This window comes from Amblyomma mixtum, chromosome 10 (assembly GCF_055824585.1).
Source record: "Amblyomma mixtum isolate Tamu chromosome 10, ASM5582458v1, whole genome shotgun sequence".
NCBI classification, from domain to species: Eukaryota; Metazoa; Arthropoda; class Arachnida; order Ixodida; family Ixodidae; genus Amblyomma; species Amblyomma mixtum.
The window spans coordinates 176,674,895-176,694,969 of record NC_143021.1 but is presented as its reverse complement, the minus strand read 5'-3'; the positions used below and the strand labels follow the sequence as shown (position 1 = coordinate 176,694,969).

At 46.2% G+C, this 20,075-nt stretch overlaps 1 protein-coding gene across 2 annotated transcripts in view; it reads right to left on the bottom strand.

Annotated features, from left to right (window-relative positions):
* The window catches only part of LOC149327835 (phosphatidylinositol-3,5-bisphosphate 3-phosphatase MTMR14-like), a 35,008-nt gene continuing 14,933 nt past the window's right edge, over positions 1-20,075 (bottom strand). The window contains exons 9-20 of one of the 2 annotated variants that reach the window (XM_089562801.1): positions 18,625-18,698; positions 18,444-18,514; positions 17,973-18,050; positions 16,152-16,215; positions 15,056-15,218; positions 13,129-13,165; positions 12,143-12,207; positions 11,993-12,051; positions 9,927-10,062; positions 7,491-7,670; positions 5,588-5,695; positions 1-2,823 (exon numbers count right to left, since the gene is read on the bottom strand). In XM_089562801.1, the coding sequence (XP_089418927.1) occupies positions 2,625-2,823; positions 5,588-5,695; positions 7,491-7,670; positions 9,927-10,062; positions 11,993-12,051; positions 12,143-12,207; positions 13,129-13,165; positions 15,056-15,218; positions 16,152-16,215; positions 17,973-18,050; positions 18,444-18,514; positions 18,625-18,698 (1,234 nt within the window). In that variant the 3' untranslated portion in view covers positions 1-2,624. The remainder of the gene's footprint in view (positions 2,824-5,587; positions 5,696-7,490; positions 7,671-9,926; positions 10,063-11,992; positions 12,052-12,142; positions 12,208-13,128; positions 13,166-15,055; positions 15,219-16,151; positions 16,216-17,972; positions 18,051-18,443; positions 18,515-18,624; positions 18,699-20,075) is intronic. The other variant, XM_089562802.1, reaches the window with a different exon arrangement.

Sequence of the window (20,075 nt, the reverse complement as noted above, 5' to 3'; positions counted from 1 at the left end):
TCTTTTCTTTAGGAAAATGAGCTAGAGCTCAGGCACCTTTATTATACAAACATTCGTATATGTTAAAAAAAAAACAAAAACGGCTGACATGGATCTCTCCATTTTGCAAGAATGACAAGTCGGCCGACAAACATGCTGGTAAGAAAGTCATTTGCACGCGTGGTTATACAACGGAAACTGAATATTCACAGATGGAGTTTTTGGTCAATGCATGGTGTCCTGAAAGATGCTTGCCAACGAAACAAAAAATCATCTCCGAAGCACGGTTAAATGAGATGCCCACAGTACAGGTCAAGATGGGCTAGGCACATACGACACCCTTTGAGCACATACTAGTTGACCAAACCTGGTTGGCACTGGAGCACAGCGCAAGGGCTCGACACATTCTTCAAGTGACCGGCATGACAAACAGCACAGCTGGCAATCAACTCTGGTAGTACTAGACAGATGACTGTGTGGTCAGACTATCCACAACACCAAAATGGCAGTGTGCAGAAGTGTGCAATGCAAGTAATGAAATGATGGTTACAGAAGCACTAGAAAACTGCACCATGATGGCAGCATGAGAAACACGCACACGGTACAAATAATGTTGGCCACAACGATCTGGCACTGTGTGTATGCAAGAGGCCCTCCGTGGACAGGCCTTTAAATGTATCTCAAGGCAGCATGGTGACAAGTGATGTGTATCGCCAACAAGCCAGACACGAACAGGACACCTCTAATGATGCAAACAGCGAAATAAGGAACTCTTGATGATGGATTTGTGGCACAATTCATTTTCACATACAATGAGTTGTCAAAACACTTCACAAAAACAAACCAACCCCTCTTCGACAATTGAGTTCTTATTTTGCTGTTTGCAGTTAAACAGCCCTGTTCTTTTACCTGTCCATACGCTTCACTTGTTAAAACATGATTCCAGGAAGGCTCCAAGAAAGGAAAGTTTAAGAATGCTTGTGAATGTTCTCTTCCACAATTGCTTGCAACTTTGCCCTTTAACATGAAATCACTGCACGAGGAGGGCAGGTGGAACATGGTCGAAAAGTTGACCCGGTAGAATACAAGCAACTAAAGCTTTCCCCATCAGGAAATCCACGGAGTGCGCTCAAGGCTAAACCGCTCAGAAGTCACTACACAAGATCTTTTGGCACTCATCAACAGTCTCTGTAACAAACAAGAACAAGCAGCAACTGCATCTGCTTATGCTTACTGCGCAAAATAGCCTGGACCATCATGCTGAGGATGCGACACCGGTCAATGCTCATCGATGCACCAAAGAGCCTCGCTAATCGACTCGTCCCATCTTCCGCTCATCTGATGGCCACACACAGTAGCAGCCAAAAAAAAAGGCAGTCCAACTATTGAGTGCCATAAAAGCTACAAACATGATTTGTACATACATACAATATTCAGAAATCCTCCGGCACAATATACACAGCTGCATGCATAAATTTGTTCAGACTTCAAAACTGTCGACCCCACATGGCCAGTCCATGCTGGCAGCATATCACAAGCAGTGGAAAAGTAGGACCCCATTTGAGGTAATGCGTAATGTTCTGGCAGACAACCGAACCACACACCACAACCGGTGTCAGTAAGCATGCAACAAACTAGGGACACCTCAAGCATGCAAAACAAGGCTAGAAATGTGGACGCAGGAATTTCGAGGCTACACATACCAAAAGAAAATGTGAACTTTCAAAGCCATGTGGATTCCCAAGGGAGTGTGAATCACACCTTTCCCTAGTTAGCCAAACAGAATAAAAAGGTGAAGGAATGTCAATCCCTAATGTTCACCCAGAGCATTTCTTTGGCATCCAAGCCCAAATGTACAAAAGCTCTCTTGGATCTTGAACACAAACGTCCCTTTTGACAATGCAAATAGCCAGCACAAAACAGGGCCTAGCCAAAGAACACCAAGTTCCACTAAGAAGCAACACTGAAAGAACAAAAAAAAAAGGTGCCGAACGGACCTAGATGCACATGCAAGCGCAGTTTCTTGGAGCAGCATTTCTGTTCTATTAACAAGCTATACCAAACTAACTAACCACATACCAACAATCCTCTGCACTTCTAAATCTCAGTTTTCAACCACATCTCTGGGCCACTTTTTCTACCGAGGTGGTCTGTGCATTCACCGACTTAGCCCGCTTTCATTCAGCTTGCCAGGTGTTCCACAATTTGCTAGAAAGCCCCACCCACGTATTGCATTTCCACGTTTGTTACATCGTGTGTTACACCATGTGTTACACCATGTGTTACACCATGTATTACACTATGTTCCATGCTGCGTTCCACACCAAGCTCTGCTCCGCACTCCACAGCACACCTTCATTCGAAGGCTTTTCACTGGTTTTCATCCGAAAAAACGCTCACCTCACAATGAGGCCGGGTTGCAACAAGAGAGGCAGCTGTTTTCGCGAACCATGACGAAACGTTGCAGTTGTGGCATGCGCACTCCTCACTCGCGGCACTTTTGGCTCATTGTGCCTTCCTCAAGAGTCTACAAGTCCAAACTTCCACAAGAGTCTAAAGTCCAAACTAAGTTCCGCATTCTGTGCTCTGAAGCACATCTTCGTACAACACTAGGCACCGGTTAGCTGGTGCCCCGCAAGGTGACCCTAGGAGTAGAAGCTCTGTAGGACTCGGCTGATTCCGTCCACTCGGGGCGTGGCGAGCCTGTCTGCCACGATGCTCAGGTAGATGTTGCTCACTATGCGGCGCACCTCCTGCAATCGGTCGCGGCGACGCTGCAGGAACTTGCTGCGCGGCAGTGTCCGGTCCGGAAGGTCCACTGGAGTGTCCAAATGGCGACTGTTCCTGGAAGGAAGGAAAGGAGACACGCGGGAGAGTTTCTAGCACGCCGTCTCTTCTGATGAGCTCGCACAGATATTCCAGATCAGGCGTGCAACCACAGTTTGGTCACTTGCCAGCGTGCCAGACAGTAAGGGCAAGCAAGCCAGCATTGAAGGATTAAATTTCAAATGCTAATTGCCACCTGAAACTCAAAGTTTGTTCGCCTCTGATCCTAACATTTGAGTCAAGCTAAAGTTTACATGCTCATTAACTGTACTGCCGGATGCAGTACAGTAGTAAATCAGTACTTCGCATAGTTCAGGCCCCAGGTCAGTACAAGTGTGTCAGCCGCTATTAATGTACACAAGTGAGATAAGGTGTAACAATCTTTGTGCTGGACCTCCAGAATGCATTCAGCTAGCCAATGCTCGTACCTACTTGGGGCTAAAAGACAGGCTGTAAAGTTTCGCAGCACATCTATCTGAACAATGTTTTTCCAAGCCCTACCATAAAAAAGGCCACACATTTGTAATGCGGGAAGTCAAAAAGCGCTATTGTAATGGCCGGGAAAGGACAAGTGTAGCACATTGGTCCATGAAAAAGATGTTAAGTTCAGTTTTTCCTCAAACTCCGCAGCCAGACACAGCTGACAAAATAAACCGCGAAGCTGCGACGATCAACTGTTTCCATGTCATGCTTCTCAGCATCAATGTTTCGAAAAATTCGACAAAGCCTGTCCACTGAGACTGCCTTGGATAAAACATCCCTGTTGGCCCAGACAGGTCACGGCCAGCTCAGGGAGACTTGCAAGCAAACACTTCCAATGCCTCCTCTAGACGCAAGGCTTTTAAAACATACAAATGCAGTGGAAATGTAGAAATACTTTCGGATAGACTCCACGAGAAGTGTTACGCGAGAGGCACCCACAATGCATTAGGAAATATACTACAAACATGCTTGCTACATGGCGGAGGCAAGAGCTAGAAAATGATACAGAGGAGGACACAGAAAAGCCTTCGTAGTGCAATGACCGACACATCTGCATCGTCACAAGGCGACAGCAAAAAGGAATAAAGGATGGTCAAGTATACAGGTGCAGCAGGAGCATACAAGCAATGCGGCAAGCATGAAACTGAAGCACGAGTTGGAAAACAGCAAAGAGCAACTATGTCAATTCTTCAAACCCATCAACAAGGTGCCACCACTGACTAAATACAGTAAAACTGCGTTGATGCATGCTTCAAAAACACAGGAAAAAGAAACGCATTACCCAGGAAAACGTGCGATTCCGACTGCTTAATTTTAAATAAAGTAACTGTTGAAATAAGGTGCAGTTCTGAACTGACATTTTCACTTCACAAAATTGTCGATTAGGCTTTCTTGGTGCAAGACATGAGCAGCTCCTTTTTCTAGTGCTTCCAGAATTCAGCTCACTTCACAACAAATTCGATCTGCTGATGGCTATGGAGAGAGTAGCTAGGCGCTCTTCCACGATGAATTTTTTTTTTTTTAAAGCCTTTGCCTCCTTGAATTAGTGCACTGCAGGTAAGCCACCCTGGCAGACGACTATCACAGCGTTCTTGCTTTACATGCTGCGTTCCCCAGAGCTGGATTGCTAGTGTGTAAGCCACTGTAACCTCTTGGGCAACTGTGCCCAATCAGCTCATGCTGATTAATGCACTACGCCACAAAGCTTAGCTCAACCAATTTTTTTTTTTGTTGTTGAATGCTGCTCTCCTCTGTCCCTATGCGTTGCACAGAAACCACGACGGGAGACTTGACGCTGCATTTCACCCTTCCGTTCGGCCCACTAGAATGTTCGCACATGAGCGTTCGGGCGCTAAATGTATTATATGACCAGAATTTGTCGAAATTCCGAACGTAGCAGTTGGAATATCCGGAAATGTAATAATTGGAACAAAAGTAGCGCAACTCACTGGGACATTTTTACTGCCTGCGATTTTGGGCATGCAAACTGGGAAATCGTATCACTTGCGAACATATCAACAAAGTTTTTCTGTACTTCTTCTAGTTACGCGCGCAAGACATTTCAATAAAGCCGCTGAAAGTCTTAGCCTGGTTGAATTTGTTCTCTTTCATTTCAGCAATTTTGGGACGGTTTCTGAAATGTGATGATAACTGTAGACTGTGTATTCTGCATTGTGAACTTTTTTTTTTTTTTTCACATACACTGCAAGTTGCTCTTAAAGCCTGCGTATTTCATATCCCCACCGCTGCAACAGCCCCTCACAGGGCCGCAGTATGTACAAATAAATTAACCGCTCCTGGAGCCGGAACGGACAGACAGTAGGAGGAGAGCCGGAACAACCGAAATGCACGTAAGCATTCGTTCTAAAGCATGCGGCGAGTACAGTCGGCCCGCAGGAGTAGCCCACAGGGTGCAAGTGGGGAAGCACGCAAGCATCGGAGGACAGCCAACTACAGAGGGTAACGAAAAAAAAAAACAAATAGGCAAGAACGATCCAAACCAGCTACTCCGAAGTACGACAGCAACGAGCGGAACAACATCCCAAAGGATGGAAGGTGCAAGCGAGTGCGATGAGGCAAGAGCAAAGCTTTCGAAAGAAAGAACTGCATGGTGCAAACAAAACAAGGCAAGAACCGAAAGGCAACAAGTAGTTACAGTTGAGAGAGTAATTAAAATAATAATAGTAATCAAAGGAATGGTAGGGAGGGACCGCAGGTAGGTGCAAGGCAAAGAGAACGGCGGGCGGAGAGAGACAGCCAGCCGGAAGGAACGAGAGGAGGAGGAGTTGCGCTTTCTCACAGGCTGCTCCGGCTGCTTGAGGAATTCCGGTTCAGTTCCCAAGCTGTGGGAGAGTCCCGGGCAGAGGCTGAGCTGCGCACAGACCCCGTTCCGTTGATGATCTGCCAACTGGCGACCAGGCAGGGGAAGGGAGGGAGCGGACAAAAAGCAAACTGCTTCAGTCACAGTTCAGGTGGGCAGCGACGAAGGCCTAATACTTAAAAGGCCACCCGAATCCGAAGTGTTCCCAGCAGGTTAACAGTGACTCTGCTGGCCAAGGCAAGTGTGCAAAGTGGTGCCACCATGACCATTTACAACCAAGAGTCAAGCTGGCTGAGGTCCAAGCACTCCAAGCACTGGATGCGAAAGCGACGCTTCCACATCAATTCACAGGATGAGAGCTTTACTAATTTAGTTAGTTTAGTTTAGTTTATGGGGTTTAATGTCCCAAAGCGACTCAGGCTATGAGGGACGCCGTAGTGGAGGGCTCCGGAAATTTCGACCACCTGGGGATCTTTAACGTGCACTGACATCGCACAGTACACAGGCCTCTAGAATTTCGCCTCCATCAAAATTCGGCCACTGTGGCCGGGATAGAACCTGCTTCTTTTGGTAGAACAGTTTGGAAGTGTGTATCGACAACTTTCTATCATGAGTTTTTTCCTAAGAATCTTCGGTTGGTGCAATTCCTCAGTCATAAACTTGCAGCTTTTCATTTTAGTTCTCGGCACTCATGAAAGAAAAGAACCTGGAGGCAGTTCACTTTTAAATGTACTCAGCAACTACCTCAACACACTAAACAAGTGTTTCTTGTTATTACATTTTACCACTCCTCAACAAAAGTTCGCAATAAACAGCATTTCTGAAACACGGAAACCAGACGACCTATGCATAAATTTTGTTTAGCCTAATACTCTGCCTTCCTCAATGGGTATGAAACTCACACCTTGGGGCACCCTTGTGTATTTCGTCCCACACAGAAGTGTGCACATCATAACTGAAATTTAAACTGACATCCGTAAAAGTGCACAGCACGGCCCCATTGGCTACAGCTCTAGGCCAACATATTAAGAACCCCTACCCAGGCTCAGTAAAGTCGTTACCCACAAAACAACAAAAACAGCGCAAGCTTGACGTGACAAACCTGAGATAATGCAAACCGACATTAAGAAAGTTGGCAAGCCTTGCAAGTTGTACTCTGGGATACCGCCACTTCAGGAATGGTGACCTTTCGCCGTTCAAGAGCACGAGGATAAAATTTACGCAGCTCATAACTGGGGCCCAGAGCGATGACTTCTACGACATCCCTCTCAGTACACAAATTCCCACGCAGCAGCGCAGCTGAATGCGGAGAAGCGAATTTGTGGGCCAAGGACAATTCCTGCCAACATCTGTGTCATGTCACGCATTCACTCAGGACACTGACGTAAATCAAAACACCCCCACCATCCTCGGCGTGCCACCACAAGTGGAATGAGGCGACTGCGTCAGATGTGGTGCACCATGATTGAATGTGACAAGGGTGTCACAAAAGTGACTGCTCGTGACATGCAACTCCAGCACCGCTGCTTTCTTGGTGCTACATTGTTAGGTATAGTTTGGTTTATTGGGGTTTAATGTCCCAAAGCAATTAAGGCTGTGAGGGACACCGTAGTGAAGGGCTCCGGAAATTTCGACCACCTGGGGTTCTTTAGCGTGCACTGGCATCGCACAGTACACGGGCCTCTAGAATTTCGCCTCCATTGAAATTCGGCCGCCGCGGCCGGGATCAAACCTGCGTCTTTCGAGTCAGCAGCAGAGCGCCATAACCACTGAGCCACCGCGGCGGGGCAGTGCTACATTGTCCCAACCGTATCTCGCCACTCAATTTCTGTCGCATTTGCCCCTCGCTACACAGGCAGAGGAGTCACATTCAACGGCCAACCTTCCAGCGCTGACGGACGACGAGCTCTCCGACCGGTGACGCAGTGATGCTGGCACCGCCATGGGGCTGCTGGGCGGCATGGAGCCCTGCCCGTTGGTTATTGTGCTGGCCGCACTCTCGCTGCTGTTGGTCATCGTGGGCGGCGTGAGGGCCCCATTTCTGCAGGGAAACACGTAATTCCTGCGCAGAGCAAAAGACGGGCAAGTGGCAGCAAAACCAAAGAGACAGGGCTGTGTCACACAGCTTCCAGCCTTGAACACACTGGTTCCCGAGGGAGACAGCTGTGAACGTTAATTCATCATACAGTATTTACTCGCGTAATAGGTGCACTTTTTTCCCAGAAAATCCGTATCAAAGTTCGGGGTGCGCCTATTACGCGGGGTAAAATTTTCTGAAATTTTTCGACTTGCAAAATTGAACATACTGCATAAACACAATCGTGTACGGGCCGCACCCCGTTTTCCCGAAGAACATATTAAAAAAAAAAAGATCCGAGTAAGGGCCGCACCAAAACTTTCCACGACCCATGTGGGAATAGCCTTCGAAATGCACGAGCCGTGGTCTCTGCGATCAGCTCCGGCTGCGCGCAACGGGCTCGCTGAGGCCACACACGCGCACAGGAGCTTCCAGACGCTGCCAACGGAGGGCGCCCGAGGCCAAGCTCATCATCATCATCGTTTTCCTCCGCCGCTAGCTTTCGCTATCCATATCGCCATCAGCATCACCAGCTCAAGTTTTTTTGTGGCTGTCAAGTGCCGGGATCTGCAGTAGCGCGTTAGTTCGTCGTGGATGTGGCTTTGCCGCCGAGCGTTGCTGTTTTAGCTCGACAGGCAAGCACCTTAATAGCTACACGGCCGGGAGTTTGCTCTCGAACACGGCAAGCGTGCGGCAGGTCGGAAATTCGACGTGGCCGAGAAGTGCGGCAGTTGCCACTGCGCCGTGCCTAAATTTTCATACGCGACTCCAAGCGCCGAGGTTTTCGCGGGCCTAAGTAGGGAACATTTGGAGATGAAGCTTTCCAAACAGACGTTCAAAGTGAGCATCCCTGAAAACTATGTGCAGCTGTTCTACGCGATGTCGTTGTACGTGCTGTGGGTCCGCAGCAGCTGCGACGGCAGCAGCACTAGTGAGGACTAGTAGTCAGTTCAGCAAAAACTTTGTTAAAATAAAGATTGGGGGGTGGGGGGCGAGGCGTCGGCTTGCAATTGTGTAAATACAGTATTGATCACAGTGCCAAGTTCGGGGTGCGCCTATTATGCGAGTAAATACGGTATTATTTAGGCCTAGCAGCAACACCAGAGCCAACAGACCTTGTCCATTGAAACACGGCTTGCTAAGATGACAGTCACAATGGCCCAAGTCTCAACTACCAATGGCAGCAGGGCAAAACAATGATTTGGGAAGAGAACCATCACAAAATTTAGCCCCTGATGCCACCCCAAAGTTGCATTCACTGCGATCCCTTAAGCATTTTGATGTTGCATCCGCAGCACCGTCAGATCAAGTGCCTCTACTTGTTTCTAGGTGCTACTATGCGTCCACAAAGCTGTGGCGCCTTTATACATTTGAAAGACTTTCCAATGCTTAAGTGCCCTCAGTTCCTAGCTTACTTGAAAGGCACAGCAAGAATGTGAAAAATAACACTTCGTTAAAAATATTACATGGAAGAAGCCAGCAAGACAATCGGCTATTACAGCAAAATCAAGCCACAGTGAAAGTTCGGAACACTGCGATTGCCTAGCAGTAAAATGTCCACCTCGTGTAAGTGGGAGCTGCTGGTTTCGAACTCCAATACTAAAAGAGGTCAACCAGTTGCCTAATGGCTTCTAACATTCCCCGGTCTGGTGCTCAGCTTTTCCAGGGGTTGAACACTTGGCAAAAGGGCCATTTGACCTCTGACCCAAATAGAGCTAGAAACCTGTATTTCAAGTGATGCACATCAGTATGACTATGTTCCCACTTTTTGCCCCAAACAAAACAACGCCGGTCTTGTCAAAAACAAAGCCCAGGAACTTTGTATCAATGTTGCAACATTCATTTGTGCTGCGTCCAATTAAACATTGATTAAATATGCATACTTTTCTCGCAGCGAGATTACTGACTCAATTTTGTGGAAAAAAAAATAACGCTACCCAAGGTATGGAAATCGGAACGCACGAACCAGTATAGAGTTCACAAGAACAGCATTAGCTATCTCACGACCGTCAAGGGCACTGCAAAGCCAAACACATGTAACAGGTGGAGGCAGGCTAGTTGGTGGTTGACAATGGAGTGCGTATTGCAACCGCGCAAAACGATGATGGACAAAGAGAGAGACATCTGCATTTTGTCCTGTTCTGTCCTCTTTTCGTCCCTCATCGTTTTGCACGGTTGCAATAACACTCCAAAGCAAAACACCCCAGCCACTGAGCAACCAAAGAGCGGGTCTCGACTTGCCCGTTGCTAAGCACGCTCTCGTCCCCGGAGTCTGGTGGTACTGGGAAGTACATGGGTGGTGCATCCTGGCTCCAGCCACTCGTCGAGCTGCTGCAGCTGCTGTTGAGGCTCGTGTTGCTGCCACGCATCTCCTCCTCTGCACAACAACAACAAAACATTTTCCAGCAACTGCATTTTCCAACCATCCTGTTTTTGGGCAGTTACGTTCACCTCTGTAATATGCAGCATCTGCCTCGGAGTATCACCACCATGCAGCAAAGTGATTGCAAGCACGCTTCGTTGCAAAACTTTAGGGGATGCCGGCACACAAAAATAAAGTTTCAGCACCGCCGTGCAAGCCAGCCACCTGAAATGCCTAGTGTTCGCCTCATAGTTAAGCTGAGGACAGCGCAGTGAGCTATGAAAAGGAAAATGATGGTGGTAATGTTAGAAGATAGGAAGAAAGTCAGTTGGGTCGGGGAACAAACATGAGTTAGTGATACCCTAGCTGAACTCAAGAAGAAGAAATGGGCATGGGCAGGGCATCTTCAATAAATTTGCACCAAGACCACTGCACTACACTAGGACCCAAAGTAATGAAGCCATATTAATGAAGCCAGGTTCATGATTAAAAGGTGAGTGTGCTCCATCCACTGTTATCTTTACACACGGCGAATGGGTCACAGCGCAGAATCACAATGATACTTTTCCCGAGCACACATGCCCTGTAAAGTTTTGCTGCAAGAGGAAAGCTATGATAGAGATGTTGTTTGCTCTGTTGATGAAGCCAAAGTAGAGGCATTTGTGGCACATCAAAAGGCTGCTGTTTGCCTCTAGATCAAACAAAACCTAATGTGCGGTAGACTCATAAGTTTTCCGAGCCATCTGTGAGCTTGACAATTAGGTAATGTAAAGTTAGCATTAAAAGAGAAGAAGTGTCTACTTTGAGAGTTCTTTTACCATGTCCCCTAATGCAGCACCAGCCACTGGCTGAACACTGAAAGTTGTAACCTTGAAAATGCTTGTCCCAGAGTAATGGCTCCAGTAAAAGCCACATTGCAAGGAATGCTGATTGCCCAAGGTCAAATGGCATCAAAAGCAAGCCTAAAGCATCCTTTATCGAGCAAGCCAACATCCAAAAAGGCATCTCCATTCCTGTCCACAAGAAGAAACACTGGCCGACAGTCCCAAGGTGCAACCAAATGGCTGCTCAAATCCAATGCGCTGCCCTTTTCCACAACCCGTCAACAGAGAATTTGATTTTCCTTTTCCCTCTCTCCCTTCTTTTTCCAGGTAAAAGAGCTGGAAGCAGCCAAAACAATCCAATTTCACAGTGAATAGTATGTCCAAAGGAAGCGCCCAATCTAATCAACATTTCTCATAAAAATAGCCCATTGCATTTGTAAGGTATGCTATGGGCTATGCAGGACGCCGCAGTGAAGGGCTCTGAAATACTAGAGATCTTTAGCATGCACTGACGTTGCACAGCACACAGGCACCATTTTGCATTTCGCGTGCATTGCAACACAGCTGCCCCGGCTGGGATTGATCCCGCGTCCTCTGGCTCAGTAGCCAAGCACCACAACCACTGAACCACAGCAGCAGGTAACAAGCCTTTAGTGGTGAAAAATGAAGACATTACCTTCTCTCAACACACAGTATGCCATAAACAGAGAGAGGCACCACGGTGGATGAGTGGTCATGGTGCTCGGCTGCTGACTCGAAAGACACGGGTTCAATCCCAGCCGCGGCGGTCGCATTTCAATGGAGGCGAAATTCTAGAGGCCCATGTACTATTTGATGTCAGTGCATAAAGAACCCCAGGCGGTCGGTTTGGTTTGGTTTATTGGGGTTTAACGTCCCAAAGCGACTAAGGCTATGAGGGACGCTGTAGTGAAGGGCTCCGGAAATTTCGACCACCTGGGGTTCTTTAATGAAATTATCTGGAGTCCTTCACTACCGCATCTCTCGTAACCTGAGTCGCTCTGGGACAGTAAGCCCCTATAAACCTAAACCAAGCCACAAACAAAAAATGAGCACATGAGCATTAAGGGCCATGACTGCTTTAACTGGTTGTGAGTGCTCACCCAACAGGATGCCTTCCAGGTTGCTGTCCGATGTGTTCCTCCTCTCCCTTTGCATTTTCCTGCGGAATTCACACAGGCAGGATGAGCATGGGTGCAGAGTCACACATGAACAGGGGGCAGGACAGCCTTGGCACCCTGCTGGGCACTTACAGTGAGAGCACGGAGAACTCTTCCGTGTCGAGGTGCTTGAGCATGTTGAAGCAGAAATAGAAGATCTGAAAGGAAGCGGGGAATACGATGAGCACAAAAAGGGCGCATGCATGGACTGACGCGTCAGGACCAAAGAAGTGCACATTCAAGTTCAATTTTTTGCATCATTTGCCTCTTTTGCTTGTTTTTCCCCCTCCCCTCTCTAATGGACCATGACCCTGAGGGTAAAATGAACAAATAAATACTAAATCCACTTTTCAATCACTGCTGGAGTGACGTACAGGTAAGACAATAATAGCAGCTTGAATCATGCATCATTTCACTTGCACTCTATATGTAGTTATTTTTTTCTGCTTTTGAGACCAAACAAATATGCCCACAAGGGAGTAAAAAAGGGAGTACGCTGTCCTCCTACGCAAGGGAGTGCGCCAGATGACAGCTTACACCCTTTTTACTCCTTTCTGTTCAGAGCGTAGGTACAGGGTCCGTCAAAAGTTCCCAGGCCACATGTTCCGCTTTTCATCGGTATATCCTGGCACTTAAGATTCCGATAGAGCTATCGAGGTTCTCAGATGGTAGAACGATCCTTCTTCTATTCTCTACAGATATTTTGAGCTTCGAGGGCATCTCAACAGCCCGACTATGCTGCTCAAAAGCAAACCCTGTGGCCTTGGAACTTTTGACGGACCCTGTACATGCTCCTCTTCACATCGTCTTGGGCCAAGCAAGCACCAGTGAAGCATTTGCTAAGAAATCTATGCAGCAGACTGTTGGCCTTTTTCTGCTAAACAACCCACTCTCGCGCTACGAAGCAAGCTGCAGACTTATCCTCCAAAGCAACTTTGCATTCGTGGAAACACGTGCGCAAGGCGTCCTTGCCCCGAAATCCCAAAGTCGAACAGCATCATGCGAGTGACTTTCTCTGATCAGCAGCGGTTATATAAATGCCACAGAAGTGACCGGAATGAGTGTTCAGCAATACTCACCTCTTCTCCTTTGCTTAACCGGTCCCGCAAGTCATGGCTGCAGCACATGAAAAAGGAGGCGGAGGAGTAGGCACATGAAAGCGACCGCACATAATGAATTATGCACTGTACGTAGGAATAATAAACTAGTTTCTGTCTGGCTGTCGCTACATCTATTTCCCACCCCACCCCCAGACTGTGATCAACTATACTGAATGCTGCACTAAACTTTCATAAAATTCACAAGGAAAACATTGAACAGACAAGGAATGGGAAATGAGGGGCTTGTTATGACATACATACGAAGAAAGCCAACAGCCACCGAAACCATGGAGCGCAGAGGAATGTTTCTATTTCCTTTTTTTAACTGTGGTGTGATCAATAGCAAATTAAGAGTACAGCTACGACTATATTATCTTTCAGAGATTAAATAGTTACGCTACTAATTTACCAATGATCAATACCACAAATTAAAAACAAACATTCCCGTATGCTACATGGTTTCAGTGCCTGTTGGCATCCTTCGTATGCATGACAAAAATATGATACATGCAAAACCCTACCGAAAAAAGAAACTTAATCACAAGGTTCTGCCCAATGGTCTGTTGTCAGTAAACATTTTCAAAGTGCAACAAGTGATAACAGATCGTGTTAGCGTATGTAGAATCAAAGTGTCTGCCTTTGTTTTAAATACTGATGTAATCACAAAGATAAAGATCTCGTGCCAGGCAATCTGTTTTCCATTTGCTCACTGCATGCCTACTGTGTTATCACGTTTCATTTGGTGCAAATTATGCTGATGATATGTCACACTATTCTTTTGCTGCAATGCCTGCAGCAGTTGTTATGTTAAAGTAGCCACAGGTTTATCTCAAATATGCACTGCTGCCTTACAGACAATGGCCTCATCTAAGTCGCACCATTCAATCAGCTATAACCTTTTTGTGCCTGTCAGATATGCAGCCATAAAATATCTTTCTTTCCTTCACGAGCACAACCTGATAGTGAAACGTTTTGTTTCGCCATTTTTCTTCAAGGTTCCATCTGCATTCCGCACTGTACATGAATGCAAGAGGGGTGAAGCATCCGAAAACATCCGAGGAATAAATCCTGGCTGCCCTCCGTCAGCAGACTGAGTGAGCTTAGAAGTTTCTTCTGTACTAAGGCCAACGCAATGCGAACAGACAAGAGCAGACATTGTGCCAACAAATTCTAATCAACATTTTTACGAAGTGGAATTGCCAATAGATGGCTTTGTACCTCGTTCGACAGTTTAATTTTTAACTTCTCAACAAGATTAACGGCAAAGTCACTGAGCCACTGCAACTGGCATAAAGGCTATGTATGACAAAACAGTAGAGGGCTAGGAATCTGTTTCAGCCATCTGAAGTTCTCTAATGAACTCGCATAGCAGAATGCCACTATGTGACTATGCCCCTACCTGACCAAGCGGCATTCCGTCAAACCCGGGATTACCCACAAACTTCAGTTCATGGATGCTACACATAGCACACGCGCATCTAGAAACCACAGACAGGTACTGAACCGATGACGCTGTGCTCAGCAATAGAATTGTATTAGTACTGCGGCATTGTGGCAGGCGAATAGCGCAAGTTTCTTCATGATGAAAAATTCCAGTCCCACTGTGGTCCAATGCTCTTTGAAAAAGCAATTGCGAGATCTTTAGCATGGTTCCTGCTAGAAAAAAGTTGGTGTGTGTTTGAGAATCAGTCATTTCACTTCACTTCACTTCATTACCTTAAGTAAAGTGAAGATGAGACGATGAGAGACTGATCGAAAGACTGAGTGGTTTATAATGTCCGAGTAAGCAAGCGGCTAGAGCACGAGCGGACTGCGCTTTAAAGGCTCAGTAAGGGTTCAGCCAGATGACACTGCAGACACACTGCCTAATCAATAGAGTCAAAAGCAAGGGGGGGGCACCACCCACCAGAAGAGGAACCAGTCGTAGGCGACCGTGAGGTAGGCCATCTCGAGGGGCGACAGGTTCGGGTGGATCTTGTTGTCGGCCCACAACGACAGCCTCAGCAGCGATATGAACAGCGGCGTGCGATCCCAGCCAGAGATGCAGTGCACCAGCAGGCCGGACGTGCCTGCGCCCAGAAGAAAAAAAGAAGGGGGGGGGGGGGGGGGGGGGGGGGGCATGCAACTGGTCCGAAACAACACAACTTACACATCTAGGGTACAGGCAGCTTGAAGCTCTTGCATCGCGGCTAGGCGAGAAAAACCAATTCGAGCAAGCATGCCGAAGTCATGACAAACACAAGTGTTGCAGCAAGCTTACGTTTCAGCAAACTGAGTGGCTGTCGAGCAAAACTGCCCGCTTTAAAGACACCCATTCAGAGAGCTACCCACCCACGATACACACCAACTCCACGACATCAAATATAACTCCCAACTATGCATCATCATCATCATCAGCCTCACTTCACCCACTGCAGGGCAAAGGCCTCTCCCATGACTCTCCAATTAACCCTGTCCTTTGCCAGTTGCAGCCACCATATCCAAGCAAGCTTCTTAATCGTATCTGCCCACTTAACTTTCTGCCGCCCCCTGCTACGCTTGCAGTCTCTTGGAATCTTGCCTTTGCATTACATGCCCTGCCCATTTCTTCCTCTTGATTTCGAGCAGGATGTCATTAATCCGTATTTGTTCCCTCACCCACTCCGCCGCTTCCGCTCTCTTAACCTATCATTTTTCTTTCCACAGCTCGCTGCGTTGTCCTTAACTTAAGCTGAACCCTATTCGTTAGCCTCCACGTTTCTGCCCCATAGGTGAGTACCGGTAAGATGCAGCTGCTGTATACTTATCTCTTGAGGATATATTGGTAAACTGCCATTCATGATCTGAGAGAACCTGCCATATGTGCTCCACCCCATTCTTATCCTAGTTATTTCTACACATGGTCTTGCATAAAGAGCAACAAGTAATAACATGTTTAGCCTTGAAACTGTAGCACAATGAATTACTGCAACAAATAATGCGTAACACTGTCAGTATGTTTAAAATGTTAAAGGAAAGCTCACCATCAAAAATGTACTTCAGCAAAAGCTTCAAGTAATTTCTAGTTAGCACCACCACGTCCCATGTCTGAAAAATAGACAGGGGGGGGGGGGGGAGGAGAAAGGAATGACAAGACTGACAGATGAAAACACCATCATATAACAAAATGACATCCTCATAATACATGACAAGACACATGTCATCCTCATACATTACACTGATACAACGGAACTTTCAAAGGAAATTCACTTAGTAAAACACGTTGCGGGGCTAGTTGGTTATGCATTTTCTTTCGTTAAAATTTAAGCAGCGCTAACTTTTAGGACGAATACACAGAGGACATGACAGGAAGGGCGCTGACGACTTCACTAAAACACATATGGAGATATATGCCTCCATATGGAGATATGGAGGCAAGTGCGTTTGCTGCAAGACTGGCTAGACCTGGTGTGTTTTAGTGAAGTCGTCAGCGCCCGTCCTGTCATGTCCTCTGTGTATTCGTCCTAAAAGTTAGCGCTGCTTAAATTTCGAAGGGAAACCTGCATGCAAAAAGACATCCACATGCCGTACATTTGGCAGCCGTGTTTTTGCGTCATTTTTATTCAATTTAGTTCCTTCGATGCCCAGTGGGCAATTTTATACTGACAAAAAATAAAGAAATCCCTGTTGTGCATTTTTGCAAGTGCCTGGCAACTGAATGCCAAGTATTTCCAGCAGCCGACACTTGTCACAATAAAACAAATCAAGCAAGAAAAATGCTACGTCCCTAGGAGACTGCAAATTCCCTCAAGACAAGATTCATTCCATTTTGACAGGAGAATCAGCAATGTTTGACAGTTGCTTGAGCCTTCCCCATCTCATGAAGAATGTGCCATTAAGGGCAAACCAAAGTGCATAAACATAAACATATTTTTATACGCTTTCTTTGCCGCACGAAAGCAGGCAGTGGGGTTTGTTCTTCAGTCACATAGTGGGGTACTTATGGCATTCCTAGAGCTCAAAGCATTTTCAAGGCAGGGTTAACCCTTGTCCCTACCTTTCGAGACCTTTTTCTCTTTAGGAGTGCCATAAGAGCTGTACTGTATGGCAGATAAGCAAACCCCGCTGCCTGATTATCTTTGACAAAGGCAGCACAATCAAGCAGTGGAATTCACTACCAGGCACAATTTCTTTATTATCAAAAAAAAAAAAAAAACCTTTCAAAAGCCACTGCAAGGGACTCGCCACCCTTTTAAAGAATCAACCATATGTTACTACCACAAGTGTGTTGTTCACAACTTTTGTGTTTCGCACTTACACTTAACCGATTGCAAACTTGTCATATCGGCACATTTTGCTCAGTAGTCGTTTCTCACTTCTACAGCTGTTCAGTTGCAGTATGTGCGGGTAAATTAAAAAAAAATCAGGAAAAAAACTAAAAAGAAAAACTAACACCACAGTAAGCAATGCTCCCAAACAAAAATGTGGGAATCACAGGCCTTGTAGATGGGGCCAACACGAGAGAGCATTCATGGTCCACATAGTGAAAGCAGTCTAGAAATAAGCCGCTTTGAAAGAAACTTCAGAAACTTCTTGTTGTTTGCACTCAAACAAAACATATAAGCCCCAATTCCCTTGGCATGTCTGGTTTCATTGCTCTACTGTGATCAAAAGTGTTACGTCCCCAGGGGCATAGACATCCAAAAATATTCCTAATCCAGCCACACCTTCCACAAATAGTTAAGTTGGTTTTCCTGAACAAACAGTGTGATGCAAGAGAAACTGAAGCTAGCTAACATAATAATAATAACATAACAATAATAATAGCATGACAATAATAAAAGAAAAAGGAAAATGAAACTTGCCTTGTACAATGGCCACTCAATGTTGAGTTGAGAAGTGATGGCTTCATCGGGAATGTTCAGAGGAGCATTCACAAAGTGCTGCAAAACACAAGAATTGCTTTCAAAGAGCACAGCCCTTGAACGCCAGGAAGACTTGTGTCCAAGAGCTAAAGCTAGTAAATTTCACCTCCTGAACTCTTCCTTAAAATCTCTAGTCACAACAGAGCCTATTGGCAGCAGGCAGAAGTGCTCCCCTGCCAAAACTCACAACCAGGCTTCACACACAGAACGCTGAAGTCAACACCGATACTAACTTTGGTGAAGTCGCTCGCTTGGTCCAACTAAAATAAAAACTAGCACCTTAACAAAGACCGGTGCAACAGTTCCTAGTTAGTGAAAACCAGCTGAGGATAGACTAAAAGATGCCTGTGACTGTAAGCACTACATAATACCACTTAACCTCGCAAAAAGTGAAACCGACATTTCAAGTACCTGATCCCAGTCATAGATAAGGCCTTCCCCACAGTAGTCATTGTCTCGGTAGTGCTTGAAGAACTCACAACCTGTAAAAAGGCAGCCAAAATCAGCATTAGCAATTTGCCATTGCACATTCTCATGACTAGAAAATAAATCAAACCAATGGATAACTGGAGGTAAACACCGAGCACCACACCTGGGTAAGGAAGGTTGTAGATGGTGAACCCGTTGTACCTGTTCTCCTTGTCAACTTTTTCTGAAGAGGTTACCCTGTAGGCAACGCAAAGGGGAATGAATGCCAAAAGCAAATTAAATCACAGTCACAAATCTTGCAGTTGAATGGTTGCCTTCACAAAGCTATATCTTTGCTCTGCAAGGATTTTAATTCTGTTCACCTCTTTCGAACAAAAAAAGGACTGTGCTCAAAAAATACAGTAGGGTAGATTCTTGTAAAGACTAATTTTCAGCTAAGATGAACAACATGAGTCCATTTGGTTGGTTTCCCGTAGGATCCAAAGTAAAAAAAAAAATCCACTTCAGACTAACTGCTTCGTGTGTTCTTTGATTCAGAAAAACTTTTGCGGCGACCACAAACAATGGCAACTCTGAGCGACAGCACTCAGGAGGAATCTGCGCAGCACAGTCAAAGAAAAAAATAAGAATAAAACTCTTCCACGCAAGAAATCACACCTCCACAAGACAGTATCCGTGCAACTTCCCACAAAAGAGCAGGGAAGCCGTCTTACTAAGACCTGCTATCTTGTGGGGATGCTCTCTTGTCGCACGAAAAAAGCAGGGCACGTTGTGCCTGCCAGCACGCAGCCTGTGTGATCTGACATGGCCACATCCTGGCATCATGCACGCATTACGAGTCACTCGCCTCCGGAGGAGGAAAAGGCATGTAGATGCGGAGTGTCGCAGAGTGCATGCCACTAGCAAGTTTGAGACTTTGAACAGTTTGGAGACAAATTTTAAACTGACACAGCAATGCAACACGCATTAGAGCAGCACAGAGATAGACAGATACCAGCACCGCATGTCGTACATCGTCTGTGACAGACAGAGAGGTGTGCGATACCTGCTGGTAGAGTTGACAACAGCTATAGTGCAGAAGGAACGAGATATAAAAGAAGCACAGCTACTCAGCAGGGCCCTTTCTATGCACTCAGAGCTGAGGGAAAGTATTCGCCGTGGCATTTCAGTGGGTTTGGCATTCAGCTCCTGGTCCAAAGATTGCGGGATCAGGTTCCGTAGTGGAACTGGTTCCACTACGGCAATCTTCCTAACCCAAGTGTCGCTTTGAGACATTAAGCCCCACGATTCTTTCATTTTTTTCGAAGCAAAAGCAAAAATCAAAAGAAAAATCCCAGCAGCTGCTGCAGAAGACAGCGAAAAAAAAAAAAAAAGAGCTGGTGAAAAGAAAACTAGACCAACACGATTTTCAAGTAGGATAATGTAAGCTCATTTCATGTCCTCACTCTTCAGCCGAATTCACACCAAGTACAATAAATGCTCTTTTTGCACCGATCTTATCGCTGCAGGACCATCTTATTCATTGTTTTCGTGTAACAACGTGCATGTATTTGGACATACTCAGCATGCTCACATGCCTTTTATGTAAAGACGAACTTGTGATAAAGCAACCAC